We start from the raw sequence: 25926 nt of genomic DNA, 5'->3' as shown, positions 1-25926 counted from the left end.
AAGGAAGCAATAGACGGTTAGTGGGGAGCCACCGGTTTTTATTTGTTTTACCGAGCCACTGCAATATTAAAACTTTGGTTTCAATCTTCGAGATTTCTGTCCTGTTAATTTTAACTTTACGGGGGATATTGCTAACTGTGTTGCGAAGTTGGACGGTGCTACGATTCCACCACGATTCTTTTACTGTATGAAAAATAACAATATATTGTTATTTTCCACACGTTGGTTCAAATTTAAAGGCAATTCCATATTTCAAATTTCATCAAAATCCAGGCAAATATTCGAAGCTTTGCCTCGCCAATAGCAAACCTCTTTTGACGATACAAAAATAGCTACTTTTTATTATAAAATTTTTTGTTAGTTTATGAACATGTAAAAAACAGTAAACGTTATTTTACTGTGTTTCCTCGTCGGATGCAGAGAAACTAAAATTGCAGGAAACTATTCAAAAGTGACGCCGGTTTTGCGTAAGATCTTGAATGGCTTGATAAATGTGGACGCGTACACAATGTTGTTTGTAAATAAAAATTAAGGTATTATGAATATAATGTTCAGTATATGTATATATGTATATGTTCATAATAATTTAAAATAAATGAATATATACTCGTGACATAACATCATAGTCACACTTTAGTGTTTAACTAAGTTACAGTTCTTTATATGTTCTGTGCATTTTTTTATACCTTTATAATGTTCCACAACAACAAAACCCTATTATATTTAGCTACGTTTGAAACCGATATCCCCTACATTTGATACAGTATATAATTAATTAGCAAATGGCGTGGAAACATCAGGACGCAGTCCCATAACGTGCGAATCGCATCATTTATTTGCCAATGTTTATTTCCCTCGTAAACTAGTTCTGTTTACGGACTCTTGCCTTCATGGTGATAAATTTTTTAACACACCTTTTTTGTGTTATTACTTGAAAATGCTAGTACCTAGTTACGCATCCAGAACCCGCTGAATCGATATTTTAACAGTTTACATAAATATTAATACGTGCAAGAATGTATTTACTTTGTTGCAGTTGTTATGAAATGTAAGGGAATGATTACGGAGAATCGCCCACTCAACCGTCGCGACGACATCCTTAATCGTTCCTAGAAGACTCGATCTTCACATCATGGCATTGTCTTAGTCTAAGTTTCATCAGTTACACTTAAGTCATCTCACTGTACAGTCACTAATTAAATATTAATAAAGTAAATTAAATCTTTTTTTAAAAAGTTATCACACGGTCGCTCAAACTTGACTGGCGCAGCCGGTAGGATTTTCACGTGGAAATCCTTATCGAAGTAATCCTTATATTACTGTTTTCGCTGGAAATTCAAAAATCAGTTTCTGCGAATAATTAAGTGAAAGGAAAGTCGATAGGATTCCGCAATCCTTTACTACTGTCTTCGTGAAAAACTCGAAAATCAGTTTACGCGAACAACTAAGTAGAAAGGAACTGTCTTTACGCAGAAGTGAAAATCTCGAATCCAATAAATATATGTCAAAGTGATCGTGCGAAAGTGTAGTGCAGTGAAGTGTAACTCAGGGAGAATGCAGATGAGCAGCTTGTGAGTAAACCTTTTCACTTCCCTGTTTTGTCTCATTTCCCATTTCCAATCAACATCATTGGAACATATATGTTAATCTGATTTTGTTAAGCACAAAAATAGGCTCGCATAATTAGGTTACATATAATAGCTACATCGCGTAGTATTAGGTTAAGAATAATATATTGTCTTTTGAAATTATAAATATAAAATTAAAAATGGAATCTTTCAAATTAATTCCACAAGAAATACTTAATATTATACCAAAATATGATGGTAGTGAAAGTTTATTAAATTTATTTATATCAAAGAGTGAGTACGTTATAAGAAATTTTAAAGTGGAAGGGAATCGAAATCAGAACGAGTACCTTTTTCATGCGATTACAAGTAGGCTAGTTAGTAAAGCAGCCAGTCTACTAAGCGAACACCAAGATATTGTGTCTTGGGAGGAGTTAAAAACTCTTCTTTCCCAACATTTCGGTGATACAAGATCCGAAGAATGCATAGCGTTAGAGCTAGAATCACTAAAAATAAGAAATGGCGAATCGTATAATCAATTTTGCCAGAGAATTCAAAGTATTAGGAGTAGTCTAGCAGCTAAAGTCAATAGGCTAACGGACACGGGTATAAAATCCGCGAAAAACATAATTTATGATAACGCCGCATTAAATGTATTTTTGTATAATTTACCGGAAGATTTAATTAGGATAGTCCGCTTGAAAGGATGTACTAATTTAGAAAATGCCTTAAGCACCGTCACTGAAGAGGTGAACTTCATTAGCCAATATAATGCAAAAAATAAAATAGTTAAAGGCAACGCACATAATCAAATGCGTCCGATGCAACCTAACTTTATACCTAACTTTAAACCAATTTCAAATAATAAATTTAATCAGCCAGTAGGTAATAATAATTTTAAATTCGGTATTCCTAATCAATCGCAGGGATACAAACCAAATTTTAATCAGAATATAGGAAATAAACCTCCTACATTAAATCAATTACCACCGAACCGAAGTTTTGGCCAATTCACAAATCAATTGCGTCCACAAACGAGTAATTTTAATAATAACTTTAAATATGGTATTCCGAATACAGGAAATTTTAAATTTGGTATACCTAACCAATTCAAACAGAATCCATTACAAGATTCTGATGTATCTATGCGCACCGCGCCGCCAATAAGACAAAATATGCTGAAAGACGAAAGTTATGAAGATGAAGCAAGTTTCTATATAAATCCGCCACCCGAAATGTGCAGGGATAACGAAAATAAATATTATGAGGTTGAACTATTAAATTTTAGCGAGGAAAATATTCCCGAAAATGCCTCAGACAATCAAATAAATTTAAACTATTGCAATAGCATTCTTAAATTACCGCATATCGTAATACCGGAATTAAATTCACGTTTCTTAATAGACACTGGTAGCGACAGGTCTTTTATTAGCCCCGAAAAGGCAAAACAATTTTATTCTAAGCAAAGATTTTATGAACCATTTACTGTAATAAGTACACACGCACAAAGTGTACATTACGAAGTAATAAAAACAAATTTACCTGAAACATTTAAAAGTTCAGATTCACATAAGTTTTATATATATAATGTAGACAAGAGATACGATGGTCTCGTAGGCTCGGATTTATTAACAAAATTAGAAGCGAAAATTGACATGAAAAACCAAGTTTTAATTACTAAAACATCTAAAATTCCAATCGTTTATGTAGAAGATTTTGAAAAGTGTAAACAATTATTAGTTAAAACACCGATTTTACAATCTCCTGATTGTTCAAAGCCAATTAGGATTAACGCATTAGGCGAACAGGATAATATGTCAATGATCGTAAACGTCGATAAAAATAATCATAGCCCCCGACGTAATTTAAATGTACCATTAGATTCAAATAGGAATTTAGAAAATATAAATCAAACTCCAATGGAAATTTCTCCAAATTCAGAGAAAACGAATAGTGTATTATCTATAGGAAGTAGCACCATAACCGCATCTGAAAAATCAAAAAATGATATTAGTAGTACTATACATTCTGCTGAAGATATAGACACAGAAGGTATACTTATTTTACAAGAAGCCGTGGACACGAAGCCCAATCAGGTTCTCGTATTTCCCTGGAATAGAAATGAATTATCAGTTAAAATCACAAATAGAACTAGACAAAAAATAATGCAAGTACACTTACCTTTAGATAATGTAGACCTTGTTAAACAATTTCTTAAAGAATATACTAAACCAAAAATAAAATACTTTTTCTTTTTCGAAAATGAAACGCATAGGAAACAATTTACCGCAGCTACAATTAATCTCTTTAAAAAGGGAACAGTTAAATTTTATGAATGTACAAAACGCGTTATCTATGTTAGTAACGAACAGGAACAACGCGAAATAGTTTTAAAATATCATGAAGGTAAAAATAGTCATAGAGGTATTAAAGAAACATTAATTCATTTAAAACGAACGTATTATTGGAATAACATGGATCAAACAGTAGCGAGTGTGATAAATTCGTGTGAAACTTGCAAAAGAATGAAATACGACAGAAATCCATTGAAACCCGAATTGCAATTATCACAAACACAGGAATACCCTTTTCAGGAATTATTCATCGACACCTTTACTATAGAGGGAAAGTACTACCTTACTATAGTTGATGCGTTTAGTAAACTAGGTCAAGCTTTCGAAATTGATACGAGATCAACCCCAGAAGTTGTAAGAGCACTGATAAAATACTTTTCATTATACGGTGTACCATTAAAAATAAGCGCAGACCCAGGCGCCGAATTCAACAACACTTTATTAAAAGAATTATTAGCATTCTATAAGATTAAAATACATATAGGGACACCACATAACCCAAATTCGATGGGAATAGTAGAACGTTTTCATTCAACTATCATAGAGATATATAGAATCGCGAAATATGAGCGAAAGATTACCGACGCAGCATCAGTAATGACATATGCAATAATGTCATACAACCATACTATACATAGCGCAACGGGATTAACACCATTCGAGGTAGTTTTCGGTCATACAGAGTCAAATGACGCATTTCACGTAGATTTTAATAAACAGTATACTCAACATTTAGTTAAAGATCATGTTAGAAAAACAAGATACCTTTATAAGTATTTAACAAATAAAATAGTTAATCAAAAGCAGCAAACCATCGATAAACGAGGTGGTGAAAAAGAAATCGACATTGATTTGGGCGATACTATATTTATAAAAGGCGTAAATACACGTCGCAGTAAAGATAAACCCCGCTATCAAAAAGCTCAGGTAGCAGGACCAGTTCATAGGAACGTGGTACCTATCGTTACTCAAAAACGAAAGACTACAGTTCCGATTAAAGATATAAAACGCCCTTCGCAGGTGTGTACTGCTGGTAGCTCAGGCGATCCTCAGCCAGGCCCTTCACGTGCAGCAGATTAGAGACAATCCAGGCCTTCTACCCTTAAAGGAAGGAAATGCCGTAATTACGTACGACACTTGGATAGTTATTAAGATATTAGATTTAGAACCTATATACGAGGATTTAGAATTAAATTTAAATAATTATATAGAATTAAAGAAAAACGTAAATAGTTGTTTTAATATTAAGAATTTTGATTTAGATTTTAAAGAGGCACAAATTCAAACAGATTTTATAATGAATATTACTATTAATAAATATAAGCAATTAGTGCCATCAGTTAGAATAAAACGTGGTTTACTTAATCCAATTGGTTCTTTTATTAAAGCAATTACTGGTAATATGGATAATAACGATGCCATAAAATATGAACAGTTAATTAGTAAATTAAATAACAAGCAAAACGCTATGGATTACAAGGTGACTGTCATTACAGAAATGATGGGAAAACTTAACAATATTATAAATGTTACAGGAAGCAATTTCATTCAAATTAAAGAAAAACTCGATGAAATCGATATGAATTTAAATAAAACGGAAACATTATTATTAAGTCATAAGTTAATTCATTTTTATAATATTTTTACACATAATTTTCAAATAATTTATACTAAGTTGAATGAGATTGAAACCGCATTATCTTTTGCAAAAATTAAACTTTTGCATCAATCAATTATTGATACCGATGAACTTGTGTATATCCTTAAAGAAATAGAAATTACGAATAAATTAGTATATCCTGTAAACTTAGAGAATATTGTTAAAATAGAGCAAAGTATTGAGCTTAAAGCGTATGTAAAGCAAAATCAGATTAAATTCATAATGCATATACCTTTAATTAATAATGAAACTTATAATTACTATAAATTGATACCGTTACCTGTCCATAGTGATGTTGATAACCTTACTTCCGTCATCCTTCCTAAATATCCCTATATCTTAGTGAAAGGATTGAAAATAAGCATGCTCACGCAGCCCTGTGCAGAACTAGATGAGGCACGATTCCTATGTCCTGAAACGGAAAGCACACCCCTACTGCAGGACAAATGCATTATAGATCTATTTCATTTCTCAACAAATATAAGTACATGCCTCTCATTACCTGTTAGCATCGGAGATCTAAAGATTGAATTTTTACAACTGGATCGTTGGCTCGTCTACGCTAGAACCGAAATAATTATGTCAAAATTTTGCAACAATGAGGTAAACCATGAGAAAATTCTTGGTACTTACCTGATCACTATAGATAATAATTGCTATATCAAAATACAAGACCACACCTTGAGAAGGAGACAATCTCGAGGGAAGGACATTGTTTCCACCAATATACCGATTGTTAATTTACCACATATAAGGAAAGCAGCATCAGCCGGTGTAAGAAAACCGTTAAACTTAAAAGAAATCAACCTCACTGATATTCAACTTTTAAACTTACTAATGAAGAAAGGTGAAGTTATGAGTGAAAGGACAATCAGTGAAAATAGTGAAAATAGTGAAAGTAGTGTTTTAGTTTTTAAAGGTATAAGTTTAGGAAACATAGTTCTAACAATTTTAATTATAATTTTAATATGTCTTGTATTCATAGTTTATAGGAAATCATATATGAAGTTAACGCGAAACAGTAATGTTCGAAACCATCCCCATCCCCTTGAGGATAATTTCGAACGTATGGAGGGAGGAGTTACGCATCCAGAACCCGCTGAATCGATATTTTAACAGTTTACATAAATATTAATACGTGCAAGAATGTATTTACTTTGTTGCAGTTGTTATGAAATGTAAGGGAATGATTACGGAGAATCGCCCACTCAACCGTCGCGACGACATCCTTAATCGTTCCTAGAAGACTCGATCTTCACATCATGGCATTGTCTTAGTCTAAGTTTCATCAGTTACACTTAAGTCATCTCACTGTACAGTCACTAATTAAATATTAATAAAGTAAATTAAATCTTTTTTTAAAAAGTTATCACACGGTCGCTCAAACTTGACTACCTATCCTATTGTTTGTTATTTTTGTTTAGTTTGTTAGTCCTTCACGCAAAAACTGCTGAACCGATTTTCATGACATTTGATACATACATAGTATAACAACTTGAATAATCTTATATATAAAAATGAATCGCAAAATGTGTTGGTAAGCGCATAACTCGAGAACGGCTGAACCGATTTCGATCATTCTTTTTTTGAATTTATATTTTTTTGGTTTTTATGGCATTCAAATGCTTTATAAATATAAATTTATAAAGAATAGAAAAAATTCGATCACGAGGCGGGACTCAAACCCGCATCCTTCGCGCCATTCCGGGGCGGATGCCTAACCAACTCAGCCACTCGTGACCCGCCTGAGCAATCGAATTTATTCTATTCTTTCAGTTTTGTGTCTTAAGGGACACACCGCGCGCCATCTATTCTTTATAAATTTACATTCTTTTTTTATTATATTCCTTGAAGTACGAGGATGGTTCTTATGTAGAGAAAACGTAAACATGTACCACGGGCGAAGCCGGGGCGGACCGCTAGTTCTTAATATAACACACATGGTTCATTGTTAGTTTTGATAAGATATACTATTTAATTGGATACATTATTACAGCTAATTGGTGATGTTATTACAAATGTACATATTTATTCCAGGTCCCACACTTTCTTTGTATATATTTAATTTATAATAACATACACTGATGAAACACACTTACTGATGAAGTTAAATATTATTTGGCCATACTAAAAAGTTGATTGAACTTCGACAACAATAATTCTTTATTTCTTATATCATAAAGCACATGCAAACTAATAAATTGATAGATAAAAATCGTCACTAGATCGAAATCAATTTTCGAGGGCTTTTGTTCTTTCCTCCGATATGTGACCACGAACGATCACGTGACCGTCGGTCAATGACCCCGCATGCATACCACACTCGACCTACACTGACCTTAGTGGCTGAATCATTTTACCAATTGCCTGTTATTTTGTTGTTCTTTACTGGATTCATAATAACTGTATTGTAACACATTGGGTATTTCATTTCTTTGTTATATCTTATAAATAGATGTATCGATTTTTAACATATTGTGTAGATTATGCTTATAGAAGCATGGACACGTGGTAGCTACATCCACGTATACCTAATAATATTCTTTGTCTTATTGAAAACTTATTAATTGGTTTTTTAGTAATTTCTTACCATATTCGAATACGACTCCTGAAGAATACCTACATAAAATCATTTTTTTTTACATTCATAATATCCAAAATACGGAGTTACATGCAAAAACAATCCTTTATATTTATAGAAATTATTGCCAATATAAGCCGCTCTTCTGTATTATGTAACATAAACTTGAGACCTACTTACAAACATTATACAAGCCTTAAATATTATCTGAAACATAAGACATACGCTTATCCGTAAGTTAGGTAGCTCAGTTACCGTTACAACAAATCCTCATACAAACCGAATGTTATATGAAATTTTCTCTTCTAGAACCTTTCTTCACAAACGCACACACTTTCACCACAGCTAGGTACATCTAAACTTAACTTTGTAACAACGCTTACGTGCAAGCGCTATTGAAGCTGTCGCAGCGCAAAGGATATTCCATCCAGTTGCGATTTCACCAAAATGCAGCTACGTTACTGTTTGCAGTTTATAGTGCCCTGGTAGAAGCGTTAGCGGTATGACGATTTCGTGTTAGTTATTTTTAATGAAAAATACTTTTTTTTAATCATAATAACAAGTAAATACAATGTTTAAATGTTGTTAAAGGGTCAAAGTATAGAAAAAGCATAAAATGGCGAATTAGCGTATGTATCAGCGTATGTACATGTAGCTTATTTAAATTTTAAAGTTAGGAACAGAAAAGTATATTAATTCGTATAAATCTGCTAAACTTTTACATTGCTCTCAAGTTTAATGAGTTTATAGATATCGACTATTCCCGGTTTCTATTTATTTAGGAACTTCTGTTTTCATTCATACCTTGTAAATATTTTACAGACTAAAGGAAGTATTTTTGGATACAGATATTCGATATCGATCTGTATCTGTGACAGGATTGTGTGTTATCCCAAAGCTATTGTTTAACGGATGTGGCTTTGAACCACGTTTGGGCTCTTTAACTATCCACTGGTTTAGAACATAATACCCTAAAATAGCTATTGTAAAGCTCTGAAGACCGGAATTAAAAGTTTATTCACCTACCGTCAAATTCCAACAGGATTATATGAACCTATTCTTATAAGAGCTCTATTTTCAACGAAATAATTTACCACAAACGAGACAATCAGATAACGTTTTTCAGAAAGTTTCTTTAACAATAAATACTATTTTATAAATTAATGTGTACTTTTCTCTACCGCATGCTGCTTACACCAGACGCCAGCTGGCCGACAGTGACGAGTTTATCTCGCTCCATTCGAGTTCAATGAATAGAGGCGCGGACAACGAACCACCCCCCACTAAACCACCATTAAAACATTTCAGGTACCTACAGTCAGTAAGAGCACTGTCCCGACTCCATTATGTTATAGTACTTGCTACCAACTAGCAGTGACTACATAGTGATAAATTATTTTTTGATTTTAAATTGTGGTTGGGTTTGAGATGAATTTAGACGACAGTATCACATTGCGATACAGCCTTAAATAAAGAAAATATGACGGTTTGAGAGAACATTGACGATATAGTCACAGTACCTATAGGCTATAATGTAACTATAGATGAATAGGTACGTACTTATGTCTGATCCAAATTATCCGAAATAAGTGAAGTATTCTTAAATATAGAGTTAGCAATAACTTTTAAGTTTTAGATTCATAATTTGTTATATCAAAATTTACGAGTTATTCACATTTATTAACTTGCAAAACATAAATGTTTTCTTTCTTTAGCAAATACGCCTCAGCAACGCCGCGTTGACTCGGGATAAGAACTGAAAAAATATTTAGGCTATAGTCCTCTCAGGAATAATGCAGCCATCCACTAGTAAAATACCTTTTACATTTCCCTGAATTTATATAACGAGTACCTACTTTATAAAGTACAAACATTAAAATCCCCGCGTTTTCAAAGAAAAAAACCCACATAGTTCCGGGATAAAACCTATCCTATGTGTTAAAACAAGTTACCCTCTATATGTGTGCTAAATTTAATTGTAATCCGTTCAGTAGTATTTGCGTGAAAGAGTAATAAACATCCATCCTCACAAACTTTCGCATTTATACAATTAGTAGGACTGTAGATGCACATTACCTACACAGGCAAAATACAACTTTACAATCGCTCCTCGCTTCCATACGTTAGTCAACCACATTTTACTGCTCACAATAATCATGATAGACCGATACAGTTCCCGCAATACCCATTACTCGAGAACAATAACCACTTATGCCCGGTTCCTATATTTGAAAAACGATCCGTTTTAGTTACGAATAGTAGTATAATTAACCAAGCGTAAGCGAAAATCGTTCCTATAAAAAACGTCTCGTCAAGCAACTTACCGACGGCTTCCTACTGACGGATGGGAGGGTTACTATTAACGAACGGTAAGCATATTGTATGGAAAAGACAGTTTATCGCGTTCCTATAAATATTTTTAACGTCAATAAGCTGTCAAAGTTACTATTCGTATAGCATTTTGTTTACCCGTCGATTTCGGGCGGTTAATTTTTTACAATTTCAATAATTCCGCTTAAATTCTGAAATGTCTAGTTCAGATAGTGATAGGGAAGTGTTTCGTATTCTATCGAATATTGATACTGATTCAGAAGACGATAGTGGGCGTGAAAGAACATATAGAGAAAGAGTGGATTTTTTTGTGACCCTAGATTCTTACGACTTTCAAGTGAGATTTCGACTCGACAAAGAGTCTGTCGAACAATTACTTCTGGAAATTTATCCAGACATACGAATAAAAGAAGCCAGGTTAGTTTAATGGAGGCATTTATATTATGCCAATAAAGTCTAACCTTATTACTTAGCTGACTGTTGTCATTTCAGGAATCATGGGATATCTCCGCTGCATCAATTACTTCTGACGCTGAGATTCTACGCTTTAGGGACAATGTTAATATCAGTGGCAGACTTTGTGGGTGTGTCCAAAACATCAGCTTGTCGCATTGTGCGTGACATCAGTTCTGCTATAGCTAAATTGTATAAGAAATATATTTACATGCACTCTGACACAGAACAAGACTTTTATAACGTAGCTCGATTTCCACGTGTTCTTGGGGCACTTGATGGGACTCACATTAGAATACAATCACCATGTAAGTCACTATCAAATTAAATATGTTAGTAGGGGACTAGTAGAGCTAAACGCGAGTTTTATAATGCTAAAATATGATTAACTGCAGTAAAAAATCTCAGACAAATATATGATATTCATCAGGAGATATACTAGCTAGATAGTGTGTTGAAAGGAATAGTGTCACAAAGGTACCTCTAAAAAAATATTTTGATTCCTAAAAACCATACAACTGATAAATTATTTGTAATTTTGTAAATATTAAGTATGGGAAATAAAACAAATCCCGTCAAGAGGACTAAAATCTGTCTAAAATCTAAAATCGTGATCTCCATCAAGCTTTGTTGTGTGCGAGTCACTCAAGTTCAGCTAGCTCTTAAGTACATACATTTCAATAATTTCACTAGTTCCTAATTACCTAACTAGCATTTCTTTCTACTTATAGGCGCTCAGATCGGAGAAGAATTCCGAAACCGAAAAGGTTATTTTTCCCTGAATGTGCAAGCGGTGTGCAATGCCAACCTAATTTTTATGAATTTGGTGGCTCGTTGGCCAGGCTCCTCTCATGATGCTACTATATTCAACTCTTCAGAACTGCGTGGTAAAGAAATGCCCTAATTATCTAAAAGTAACTACTTCTTTAACACTGAGGTAATTTAAATATTTTTTAGCACAATGTGAAAGTGGATTATTCGGCAATAAATGGTTGCTTGGAGACAGTGCATATCCCCTGAAACCTTATCTTTTAACACCGCTACTAAACCCACAAACACGGGGTCAATTATTATATAATGAAGCACATATCCGAACAAGAAATTGCATTGAAAGGTACTTATTTATTTTATTTTGCACTTTAGGTAACAAAGTACCTAATCTATATTATGGATATTTAGTATATGATATTAGCACGTCACTATTTAGCTCTTTATAATTAAGATAAACTATAACAAGTAAGTACTACTCAATAATTATTTTGTTTTAGATGTTTTGGCGTTTGGAAACGGCGATTCCCTGTTGTGTCTTTAACTTTGCGCCTGAGTCTCTTACGAGCCCATACTGTCATTGTAGCCACAGCAGTACTCCACAATATTTGCCGTACTAAAAGTTTGGCAGATGTACCACCAGAGGTTGAAATACCTGCTGCAGAGGCTGTTCCTGTCGCTAATAATGTTGAAGACATTAATATTATGGAAAGGGAAACATTGATTGCAGAATATTTTAATAAGTGAGTCCTCATAATTATGGAATGATCATATAATTTTTGTTTTAGAATATTCAATCAAAATTCTTAATTTATTTTCAGTTTAAACAAATAAAAACGGACGGCAGGAGCGATTTGGTGCTTCTCACTTATGAGGCTGACCTGCTAGCCACTTTGCCACAGGCACCCTTTTCGTCCACACAGTAATAATGAATAATAATTATGCTTGTGTACTGTGTAGCCTATAAGCCAAACTTATGTATATATATATATATTTATAAATATATGTTTGCAATGTAAGAATCAATATTTTAAATACGTATTGTAAATAATAAAAAACAAATAAAATAAAAATAAAAATTTTATTTCTTTCTTTACAAAAACTGATAACCTAATATAGTACAACAAAAGGACCATAATAATAGAAAGTACAATATTAATAAATCTTTAGTTTTACCAAAATGTACTTATTTTCTTATTAGCTAACTCTTTGGTGTTGGGAGGACAAGATCCACTTTGGGTAAAGTAGCAAAAAAGAAATTCAAATTCAAATTATAAAAAGCAGTCTATGGAGAAAACTGACAAGAAACTCCACAGTTGCTCTTTTAAAATCATGTCAATATATTACAATTTAATTTTGCATAATATGTAACTACATAATATATGCCAAAGAACTGTCCTGTGATTCTTACGCAACCCTCCATGGATTTTCATCTTCCATTTTATATTTGTTAGCGCTGTAATAGGCTCTCTGATAGTTCAGAGAGCCACATACATTTTTTACATAAGTTTTAAATTGCACTACTTAACTCTTTTTCTACCGCGTGCTTAATAAATAGTGATACAGTGCTTAATAAAAGGTATACAAAAATAATTAATTATTGTTATTATTTTCCTTAAAAGCTAATTCTAGTTTCAGTATTTTTATTTCTATGTCTAATTTTTCTGCCTTTTTTTCATAATATTTGGCCATTGCCAAATTTAGTTCGAGCCGCCCATCATCCCTCTTATCCTTGAATTTTTTGGCTGAAAATAAAAAAAAAATAAACTAAATTCGGCAGATCTGATGATCTTACAATAATATCTAATATATATTATAAAGGCGAAGGTTTGTATGGATGTATGGATGTTTGTTACTCTTTCACGCAAAAACTACTGAACCGATTACAATGAAATTTAGCACACATATAGAGGGTAACTTGAATTAACACATAGGATAGTTTTTATCCCGGAAATCCCACGGGAACGGGAACTATGCGGGTTTTCCTTTGCAAACGCGGGCGAAGCCGCGGGCGGAAATCTAGTAGTAAATAAAATAGGCATATAACTGAGAGCTAATAACAAATCCGGGCAGATATTAGCCAAAATATATACCTGTGTAAATAGACTATAGTAGAAACTGGAACACTGTTTAAGAAATAGTGAAGTGTTTACCTTTGCTTTGCAAGGACTTGGACATAGAGGTCATTCCGTATATATTTTTCGAATTTTGTACAAAGTACCCAGAAGTTTCAGGCTGGGAGATGAAGTCTATTTTCCTCTTTTTTGCTTAAATGGAAAAGAAAAATTACAATCCTGTACGCCTATCTAGGTACAATATTAATTTAGGTAAAAAAATTGTGGGGTGTGGCTATAGTAAGGTTGCAATAAAGAAGGAATAGTAAGGATACTTGTATTTAGAGGCATAGGTGATGTATCAGGGATGTGAACTGTTGCGCTTTCTGAGGGTGGTTGTTCTGCAGTTTCATCTGCTGCATTGATAACTTCAAATAAAATACTTTCACCTACTCCATCACCACCAAACGGAACATCAAACCCTGAACATGTAGATCCCAATAAACTGGCCACTTTGTCCAAGGTTTCGTCTGGTGGAATAAAGTCCGGTTTGCCACCGCCAGTCTACAAAAAAAAATTATAAATTTATTAGTTTATTTGGATAATTCTATATTCCACTTTAAAGCCTCAATGGTTGAAGAGTTTTTCAAGAAACTGTATCATTTAGAATAATTTTTATGCAGATATTTATATGGATACGGGATCCACATGACTAAGATTGTGGGGTGTGGCTATAGTAACTTTCAATTTAAGTCAAGTCAATTCAAGTTCAATTCAACAAGTTTGCATGAAAAATAATAACACTATAGTACCTATGTAATTGATAATATAAAAAAATACCTGCAAATTGTTCATTCTAATTTTTGCAGCTCTTTTACGAGCTGCTTTCTTCAGATTATCCCATTTTAATTTGAGTTGGTCTGGTTTTCTTGGTATTTGACCACTTTTTGCGTTGAATGTGTTGGTCAATGAAATCCAACATCCATCTTTCAATTTATTTGTAGAGGCATTAGTTTCCTTACTGTTAATAATTGGGTTGCTCTGTATTAGATCTACAAGCAGGGCAACCTCGTCCTTGTTCATAGCCTTCTTCGATTTCTGTAACATTTCATGTTTAAATTTTAAGAGTGTCCGAAGCAAAAAGTAAGCGGCAGGCAATTTTAAGGAAGGAATAATTATATATAAAGGCGAACTTACCGGCGTAATATTATCCATTTTTAAAAAGGCTTTAAACAGTCGTCGTTGTATTTTATTGATTTGGTATTGATATTCTTCACAAAAATTGACATTAATCAACAATGAAAAGACAATGAAGGTTAACTGACAAGCAACGCTTGTGTGCGCGAGAAAAACGTTAAGTTTTTGCTTTCTGTGTAACGCATTCGGTTGTTTAGAAAGAAAATTATCACGTCGATGTCTACAATTATATAGTTCTTTACTAATATAAAGTTTCCTAAAGTTTATAATGATCAATTAGCACTATATTTAACTTATTTTGTCCTGAATTTTGTGTTATTTTAATTTAAATTTGGCGTATAACGAAACGCACATCTGTGAGTGAAGAGGGCTCGGTATTTTTATGACCAACGGATGTCCGTCGACGGCACGTCAAAAAATAAAATTGTGGAACGCTATTTACGACTCGTAGTTAGTTCTAGAAAAACGGATAGTAGCTTTGATACTATGACGATCCGTTGAATATAGGAACCGGGCATTAGCGATTAAAAGCATTATTCGTGCGATTTAAGCCGTCGAAAGAGACTCAACGCTTCGGAAGAATTATGCTTATAGTTCTTACATCGCAATGCTTTTAAATGTTTCTATTGAATGGTCCATTGTATACACGGGCGGAGAAAGTGGACGGGGCCGTGTCGCATAACATTAGCATAACTACTTGGGAGGTGCTGATCGGCTGTTGACCTTATTTCGGATCTATTTTAAACCGTGCAACCTTAATACTGCATGCTGATGAAGACCTCATTTTCTAACGGTAAGCGTATTGATAATACTTTTACTATTATATTAGCCATCATTAAAAAAAGGTACGGAAATGCCAGAATGTAACAAAGTGGAAGTACTTCTTGCAAATAATACTAAATTTAATCAAACAAACACATATGCAATGAATGCTTAGGCCACAAATCCTCTCCAACAAAACATCCTTTCCAACAATTCGAACACAAAGCGCATCCACATGCATAATACCTACTTCACAGCTCACAGCACACATCAACGAACCAAGCGGTTTAAGTTATCCGCACCAATACAATTCCTTCACGACACATTTACAAGTTCATTATTTTTCAATTGTTATATTTTACAATTTCACTATTTTACAAGCCCAATATTTCAGTCCAATATCCACATTCCAACGCACCCAACGCCCTGTCCCGGACATTTCATCAGCGGTCTACGCTCTGCCGCTAAATTTAATTACGGAGGCTGTTTATTTGCTGGGAAGTGGGACACCGCACTGCCAACCTACGCGCACTACTTGGTATGACCCGCGCGGACTGCGTGATGTGATTCTTTTGTCTTAGTATACATTATAATGTACCTATAGGATATACAGAAATATCTTTTGTACACAAGTAACTTTCATTTTTACAAAAAGATCGTGAAAGTTAGAGGACATATTTATTACATAATATAATATGTTTAGGTACTGAAATTTGTAGAAGAAGCATTGGAAACATTATATTGCTATGATTTGACCTTTTTTTGAGAATAATGGAATTAAGTTAAGAAAAATATATTTACAGCGAAGCTAACTGCTAAATACATATGTACATATTTCGAGAAATATGTTACTCTATTACGTAATTTACCTATATAGGTATATACCTAAACTATATGTATAAACACACTCAACAATATATCTAATTAACAAACATATCATAAAAATAAACATTTATAATGAACTGCCAACAAGTTTGGAGCTTTGCATGAATTATAAGCGTCGCGTCTACAATATCTGCTTGTTTGGTTAAACTCAGTGAATTTTGATAGCTAGCCTAGAGCACTGTGGGAGCGGCAGCTAACGAATTTGTCTTTGTAATTAATTTACGAATAACTTTGTAGGATAGTTCTACGACACTATCGAACGGGTTCAAAGTTCATATTTTGGTGAACCACGATTGGATGCCACAATAGTAATAAAGGATATTTTGTCGAGTATTTAAAATTAACATTCTACAACTCATTAACGTTTTTTCTGTACATATAAATAGATTAAAATCATACTATATAACTGCCATTGACCTTAATAGGACGCTCATAAATTTTACCTAAAATTGAGAATGTAATAGTTCCCATAATATAAACATTTGGCACACATGTATCAAACCTTCGTACTCGTTTCGCACAAAATTTTTCTCTAGCAACTATAAACCTTACTCCCATACGAATAGAGTTATTTTTAGATAGAACACTAGTGATGAGAAGGAAAGTTATGACACGCGAATGGCCTTCTCCGATTTGCAAGTGAAATTACACAAAACACGAGTCAGCGTTCCCGTTATTAACATTAATTTTATTCACAGCTATTAACTGCTTGTTTCCTTACTTGCTTCTTAATATAAGTAAGCGAATTAGTCATAGCCATTTAGCGCGTGTCAACTAACAGCACAAAATGTGTTCGACATTTTTTTCTCGCATGCTTTTGTTCATATTTTAATTGTGGCTCGTTATTTATAATGAATTGCAATATAATTATGAAGCATTGAATTACATTTTCTGCTGTTTGATTTACAGTTGAATTAATAATTGGTACGTTATACTTATAAGTAACATGTATTTTGCATTGTTCATTGTAATTATAGAAAGTAACGCAGTGATGTTACATGATAACACGAGTTACGCACTATCTAGATTTTTATAACAAAATTCATCTAAAGAAGTTTATCACATACCTACTGCAGGTTCTGCGAAACAATCTTTTTAACTTTATAAAGGTACTTTTATACATTTAAAAGCGCTTTTACAATCACTTGAACATTATGTCATACAAAGTGCTGCGACATAAAGCAATTTTTCACTGAATATTGAATATCTCATCAATTCGCACGTCGCATGTCACTCCGGGTGTCACGTGACGAGCGGCGAGCGCGGACAGACTGCGACGCGCAATTAGATGAACAAGTGAATGAAAGGCAATCACGTTTCAAACGTGTATAATTTATTGGTGATGAAAGAACTCTCGTTATACTAATTCATATCTAAATTGTGTGTTTGTATTTATTTTAAAATTGCCGCGTCTTCACCCGCGTTAGTTAACAAATTATACACGTAGGTACTATTATCTTTGTGAAAACATTGATATTAGTTGCAGTCGTTGATTTTATCACGAACTGACAAACAGACACATGTTTTATTATATACAGGTACCTAGTGAACTCAAGTAACATGTACATATTATTATTATTTGACCATATTTTCACTATCGTATTTGAGAATTTAGCCAACTCTTTTACAATACATAATCAAGAGACCAAACTCTAAAGAATATACTTCATTATTACTTAAAGGTTGAGTTCAATTAAACTTTAACACATCAGCAATAATTGAATTCGCCGATTCGGAATAATAGTCACTATTGTTAATTGTTATGATACATACTCCCGTTCGTACGACCCAGCCTTGACCGACTTTCCGAAATTCGAAAACTTGCCAAATAATAATTACTACGAGAATTATATCGGAGACAATGCAGGTTGTTGTAACAAATTATTGCATCTCACGATATGAATGTGAAGTTTTTCCAATCTTTGAAACATCTGTAATTCTTTACAATTTTATTTGACATGATCATAGTACATGCCATCTTAACTAAATTAATGTTTTCCACACTATTATAACTACAAGATTTACCATTAACAAGTTCAGTTAATAGTAAATACCTGAAGGTGGAAATCTAAAGAATGGTGAAACGTATTCAGATGCGAAATATTCGTTCTTTCTTGTCTAAGAAGTTATTCACTATCTTGATGTATATGTAATTTCAACTTTGTTCGACTACCATCATGAATCAGCTCTGGCCAATTACCTCAACCAAATCAAGTCCCACACAATAGAACACATTAGCACCAAGAAGCAGACGTCACACACATCTCTAGCAAATGTTATATAACAGCAACTCCGTGACCCGACCCTGACCGGTTTGTCGAAAGCAATCAGTGGCCATTTGCAAATAAAATCGCACCGAGATCGCATCGCTAGGAACGGGACCGTGACATGAATTGCTCCCGCCCAATGCATTCGACCATTTGCATGGATATAAGACACGTTCGTACCACGTGTTTGTTGTTATACCTTCGAGCAGTTAACCTCCTCTTTTCAGCCGATGTCCCCAAGAACAAAGATCAGGTCTTCATTTTATTTTGTTAATAACTAAATGACTGTGGATTTTCAATCGATTTGAAGTTTTATTGTTTATTGGAAACATGGTTGCCATTTGGTCCCATTTTAGAGCCAGTAGACGTTTTTTGGAAATAAGATTTATTAGTGAAACAACTACTAATCGTAACGCATTCTAATCTACGAAACTTAGAGTCACTTGCGAGTTGCGCTTTAGAAACTTCTAGAAAGAATCCCATCTAAAGACGCACAATGGTCTGTTATTATTAGAGAAGGCTAAGGAAAATAACGGGGTTATTTACTTGCTTTAAGAGAAAACTTACAATAAGGCGGAAGAGAGGCAGTAAGTGCAAAATTGTGTCGGATTATCGCACCTCTGATAAACAAGACGATAATCCGGAAAAAGATTTTATTAATATCGGTAAATACTACACACGTTCTGAAAACGAAACAAAAACAGTACTTTCATGTTTAATTAGAAACACTCGTTTACAAACGTAAATGTTTTATTGTAAAATGAAATTAGTACGTAGCATAGAGTGAATAGTTAAAATTAAGTTAGTTTCAACACTAGCTACATCTAGCTACGTGTGTTAGTATTGGATTACAGAAACTACGTGCTGTTGTTAGGCGCATTAGTGACATAATACTGTATTTGCAAATGCATTCGGAAACAGCTTTGAGAAGTAAGATTAGAGGCTGACTATCTCAATTGGACTTGGCTGTATCTATCTGTGTATAAATACTTAACTTACTATAAGCTTAAAATAGTCATTATTATTTTAGTTTAAGGGTTATTTTATGGTTATGGATCTCTTTCATTTTATAGTAGTTTATCAAAACATGCGATAACTTTTACTTATTATAATCGCAACAATAAAAGACGCACAATGATAATCTAGTATTCCACTCTAATTAACTACTTGGGTATTTTTATTTCATCAGCAAAATAAATTTCATTATTACCAAACCCGCGTCACCGGGTGTAGGTACCCAACAAAACAAATTGACCACGTTTTTGTACGGCGACGCAAACAACTTTCAACACAGCAACGGAAAGCGTAACGTAATCCCATTACATAAGTAACTTTCATTGCTGATAAGGTCACCGACAAACGTCAACAATTGATCCCAATCTTTGGAGAGATACGGTGATGTGTGATCGTAAAATATATTGAGTATTGTAATAAATAACAATAAAACACATAGACGAAAAACATCATATTCATTTGGTATGTGATGCCTATAGATCTATTGCTGGGTACGTAATTAGATAAAATGCATTTGTTGTTTTTATTTAGGGCCCTCCCCGCATACATAATCATGCCAGTAATAATCAAACTAATAAAGGTAAATCATATATTCTGTTTTTACTACGTTATTACAGTAGAATACAATAAAAAATACAGATCTATTTATCTGAATCATCTTAATGTATTTCTTTACCATAATTCATAACAGGCTTTCTTGTTTACACCAACATTTCCATACGGCCATACCTGAAACAAAAATAATTACATCAACGATATTTTCATTTAAAATATTTAATACATTATTTTGTTGTTCATTTCAAACATATTACTTATTTCTAACCCTCTGTATGCAATTTAATTATTTAGTGTAACTCATTTTAAACTACCTACTGTAAACAAAAGCTTATATATTACTTATTCCAATATGCATAACTACCTATATATATATAGTTATTTACACATACACCTTCACTAGATAATAAATAAGATTACGTAAATGCAAACCACCAAACACTTAACCGAATTAGCATATCTAATATTAATAAACATTGTATCTTTATTAACATTGAAATGTATCAGGTTGCTATATTTTCAGGTTAATATATAAACTTAATTCAAAAATTTATTGATCTTGATATTAATGTACATTTATGTAATGTAAATGTTATGTAAAATGAAACAAGAAAACGTTACAGAAACTAAGCGTAATATAAACTACTAACTAGCTGAGATTTTCGCACTACATAGCCGAATATAGTCAATATGACAGCTTCTATTTCCACCAAACAAACATAAGAACTAACAACCATACGAACAGACAAAACATATCATAAAAAGCTCAAATCCAACACTATCAACCACATTTAGAAGACATAATGCCAGATCTACACGTGCTAAACTCATAACACATTCGCATCGAGGTTATCAGAACAAAATCGAGACCTAAACAGTATAGCATAATCCCAATCCAAGCTGAAGCAATCAGTTGATGTTCAAGTTAATTGGTAGCTGTTCTAATGGCAACTATTAAGAACAGAACCCCACTTAACTGGTGACCCAGTAACCGTTACGCTAGCTTTGTGTTTGTTACGTGTATTGCACCATACTTTTGTTATGTATTAACTATTCTAATTAAGCAATGTTGTGATGTTTATGTTAATTTACGAGTAAGCTGTTGTTGCGTTTTATACGCATCTCCGTTTTTTAAGTATATTTTCATATGCGGCTTCGATGAGTGTAAAAATAGAAAGTGCTATATAAAATAACTAGACATTAGTAAGTATTTATATTAATCTGTATACAAATATCTTACAATCAGTTCTTGATTGTTTATCTTCAATATAGCAACACTATAGATAACTAGAAAACTAAGATCTAGCTACTCTGATTGCTTTTATTCTATTTTTTTCTTCTGAGTCGTCTGCAGAAGGTCTTTAGGGACACTCCGAGTCATCCATGAAATGTTATAGAGATATATGTAGAGAAGCATAATATCAAAGTCGTAATATTTCATCAAATGTCGTAATATTGTTAAAAAAATTATTGAAAATTATCCTAAAGGTTGTCTATAAATACATATAAAATTTCATTCGAAATAAACGTTCGAGAAATTCAAGGAAACAAAGACAACGCTTCGCACGAATCGAAAACATGTCACTTACCCTGAAGTTTTTAATTAATTAACTGTACTTCGAGAGAAGTTTAAATTCACTGCCAGCTATTGATTAAAGAAAGTAAGTAGGTATTATATAAAGTACTAGGTTTCCGCCCGCGGCTTCGCCCGCGCGCTTTCAAAGAAAAATCCGCATAGTTCCCGTTCCCGTGGGATTTCCGGGATTGCGTCATTTCCCGGGATAAAAAGTAGCCTATGACCTTTCTCGGGTATCAAAATATCTCCATACCAAATTTCATGAAAATTGGTTCAGTAGTTTAGGCGCGATTGAGTAACAGACAGACAGACAGAGTTACTTTCGCATTTATAATATTAGTATGGATTTTATACTTTATGATTTATTATTACAGAGATCGTCGTAGGTACCTACTACATGATAAATTTATTGATGATGTAAAAAACAAACGAATATTTCAATTTTTCTTGGTATAGATTGATTTTAAAAAATCTTACATGAAAGTTATGATTTAACCATTAAAGAATTCATCGAAATTACAATGCCTATTAGTACATTAAAACCTCTAAACAGTATAGCGACAAATAATAATATCACAAATAATTACTACTAACAACGTACAAACAAATTGAACACTCAAACAAAAAAACACTAAAAACTCTTCAGCTCGAACGCTGAAACATTTTATCGATTCCAGTAAATGAAAAGACATTAAAAGGAAAACAAAATCAAAAACACTCCGATGAATCGAAATATTATTTTATCCATTACTATTGGAAACAGTCCGAATGGTTTTGCCCGGGGAAAGCGCAAAACTACAAGACACCATTGTTTTCGCTCTGTTTATTTATCTTTATTATTCTATTGCAAAATGTTTAAAGCCAATTCGAGGTAATTTATTTTAAAACGCTTTATATATTTAATTTCTCTTTTCACTAGAACTCAACATAAATTTATTAATTAGTTATTGAATTTAAGGTTGAATTTTTCATTCTAAGAGCTAAGTCTAAATTATATTTTGAGGACAAATAACGTAGATAGCGTCAAATAACATCTATTATTCTTTTACTTTGAAGTAATACAGAAAATATTTTTATCGCCTAATAAGTAGACGAGCAAACATTTGCACGATGGATCTATCCATTTACTTAAGATGTCAAGTATAATCAACAGCGCATTGTCAACACACGCGTGTATATCTTCATATAAACACATGTATTGTGTAATGGCTTGCGTCCTTTACCTGCCAACTGTCAGAATTAATAAGCTCCATCAACTGGAGGCACATTAGGCTCGCAAACATCGTTTACCTCGACCATATCTCAGGGTGTCACCGTGCCAACCCGGTTATCCACGTTACCCGCTTCAAATTGCTCACTATTCCTGGAAATTTCATTTCCTACAACCACTCCATTATTCATCACGACACCTTGCTGAGGTAATCATTTACCAGGTGATTGTACGTACATGATCAGATCGAATATGTCTTCGTCATTATTTTTGCCCGCGATGTAACTGTATAGACATAATGGCGCCATCATTTTTTCTTAAAAGATAGATGCTATGTAGGATATATTATTATCTGAACTTGATTATTATTTGTATTATTGCAACAAGCTAAACAATAAACCAAACATAAAAATAAAATATAAAACCTGTTAATAATATCTAAAATCCAATACGAACTGAAATGTCCCAGTCGCAACTACGTCTAAGTAAAACCTCATAGTTCAGGATACATCGCCCATTTTTGCAAGTGACTACTATCAAGCTAATTTTCCGTTTGTAGCTTTATTTTGATGAGACGCCCAATAATTTCGTGTACGAAAGTCTCGATTGTGGTAGCTAACAGAGATAACAAGGATAAAAATTTTTGATTTTATGGTTCTCAAATATTTATTACTAACTAACTGAATTTTTTTTTGTTCAATCTCAAGATAATTACCTAAATTATTCGAAAAAATATTTGTCCTACAAAATCTATGGTTGGTTCAAAGAGTCCCCCTTTCCAAAGTGTATGTTTTCACTTAGTTAATGTTTATATAATTCAACGGACATATTGTCCTACAAATTGCGTAATAAATATTTGAGAACCATCAAATCAAAAAAAATTACCCTTGTTATCTCTGTTAGCTACCACAATCGAGAGTTTCGTACACGAAATTATTCGGTGTCTCATCAAAATAAAGCTACAAACGGAAAATCAGCTTGATAGTAGTCACTTGCAAAAATGGGCGATGTATCCTGTACTATCAGTCAAAACGTTTACCATCTGAAGTAAAAATGAAATCGTCCTATTATTCTCTATTTACCAAATAACAGTAACCGTCAGCGACGTTAGTTTATCGCCGTGCATTGTCCCAGGCGTGCTCTTTCATAAAAATTTTAGCAGAGATACTATCTGAATGCGGAACACGGTTGCCCCGTTTCGGAAATGGGTCACGGTGTCAGCGCCATCCGTGGACCGATCCGTCGACTGGTCGAGCGACTTGTCGACTCGTGCCGCTGAAATATTTTATGGGGGCCGCCCAAGTTTCCCTCTTGTACAAGTTCGGTGAGCGCTTCAACTTTTCCGATATATTTGAGATTTGCATGCTCATTTGAAAGTCTTGTTGAAAAGGGTTGGTAAGACATGACATTTTTGATTATCCTCGCTTGGTTTTGTAGTAAGATGTAGAATCTGTCTACAATAATTGCCTCTGTCGAAAGTTATCGATAATTTTAGATTTCAAGAGAAGTTGGCAATGCTAAAAATATCTCAACTTGAATATAATAGTAAAGGCTTTTCTATGCTTTCATCTTTTGGTGTCTTTGTTATCGCGTCAATCGATATCTTTATAACTAACCCTTATTAATTAGAGCAATGGTTTACGATCCCGACTCTAGTGTCGAAGGGTGGGGATAACCCCACTAGCGCAAAATTTGCTTTATAAGTCATGTTAAACTAACCAATTGTTGTGTTTTAAGGTATAAATATATTTTATACGCAGTTTTTGTTGATCTGCTTGGATCGCCGACTTCAGACTAGACAATGTCGTACGGTTAGTAGTAATTTCTATTATAATATTGAAAAATAAATAAATTTTAAAATAAATTTTCATTAAGCCTGTTTAAACTTAGTTCATATTGACATTGAACTCAACGTAAGCATATTTTAATTAATCATACACAGTTTAGCGAAAAGCGTCATTATTTTTTCACACAACACAGACTCCGTGTCACAATAGAGATATTGAAATAGTATGAAATAAATTGGGTCATGGCATAGTTCCCTTATAGAAACCTGACAGGCTGCTAAGCAATAAACGTGTTTACCGATCGCAATCACACATGTGAGTGAGTATTGTATGTTACAGGCATTATCCCTATGTACGGTAACCATTTCTTACTTTATTTGTGGATTATGAAATATATTATTTATATAGATAGGGATAGAAATAGATAAGTTTATCAGGTCAGTAAAACAGTAGTAATTGTTTTATGAATATAAACCCGTCAAGAGTTCGAATTTACACCATTTCTTACTTTCAACTTGTAACTTTTTAGTTGATATTAATTTAACATTTTAAAAATAGTTTTTATGACAATAAAGTTATTTATTTTATTTTTATTTTAAGTTCTTCTTGTTGTGTTTATATTTACTTTTATCATGTATGCCACAAAATAAAACCGCAATTTCTACACCGTCAAGTGCAAATTTAGAAAGAAAATCAACTTACTCCACAATGTGTTCCACAAACTGAAGAAAAATGGGAACCCTACAACAAATTTATTTTATCCTGTCGATAGCATTTTTATTTCAGTAGACATTTTTATTTGTCATCTGTCCGCAATATAGTTTGTTTACATCGTCCACGGAAACTTCTCGATTTTGGGGAAAGATTCTTTTATTACTTATTTTTGGCTTTATTGCGCTTTAGC

The 25926-nt window shown here is 33.2% G+C and overlaps 3 protein-coding genes across 3 annotated transcripts in view; 1 reads left to right on the top strand and 2 right to left on the bottom strand.

The window, feature by feature from the left end:
• LOC123701201 (ubiquitin-like protein 3) overlaps positions 1-25926 on the bottom strand; it is a 139540-nt gene that overhangs the window by 66512 nt on the left and 47102 nt on the right. The gene's annotated exons all lie outside the window — the stretch shown is intronic.
• LOC123701198 (putative nuclease HARBI1) lies at positions 10472-13120 on the top strand. Its single transcript, XM_045648596.1, has 6 exons — positions 10472-10911; positions 10987-11255; positions 11679-11834; positions 11905-12061; positions 12216-12458; positions 12537-13120. Exons 1-6 carry the CDS (start codon positions 10691-10693, stop codon positions 12547-12549), a joined length of 1059 nt encoding a protein of 352 aa, XP_045504552.1. The 5' UTR covers positions 10472-10690; the 3' UTR covers positions 12550-13120.
• LOC123701200 lies at positions 13132-15481 on the bottom strand. The gene is made up of 5 exons (XM_045648599.1): positions 14967-15481; positions 14610-14867; positions 14105-14333; positions 13869-13982; positions 13132-13460 (listed from the first exon to the last, which is right to left on the bottom strand). The coding sequence occupies exons 1-5, from the start codon at positions 14982-14984 to the stop codon at positions 13309-13311; spliced, it is 771 nt and encodes a 256-aa protein (XP_045504555.1). The 5' UTR covers positions 14985-15481; the 3' UTR covers positions 13132-13308.

Source organism: Colias croceus, chromosome 21 (genome assembly GCF_905220415.1).
Source record: "Colias croceus chromosome 21, ilColCroc2.1".
In the NCBI taxonomy this organism is placed as follows: domain Eukaryota; kingdom Metazoa; phylum Arthropoda; class Insecta; order Lepidoptera; family Pieridae; genus Colias; species Colias croceus.
The sequence above is the reverse complement of the archived record's forward strand: the minus strand, read 5'-3'. Positions and strand labels throughout refer to the sequence as shown.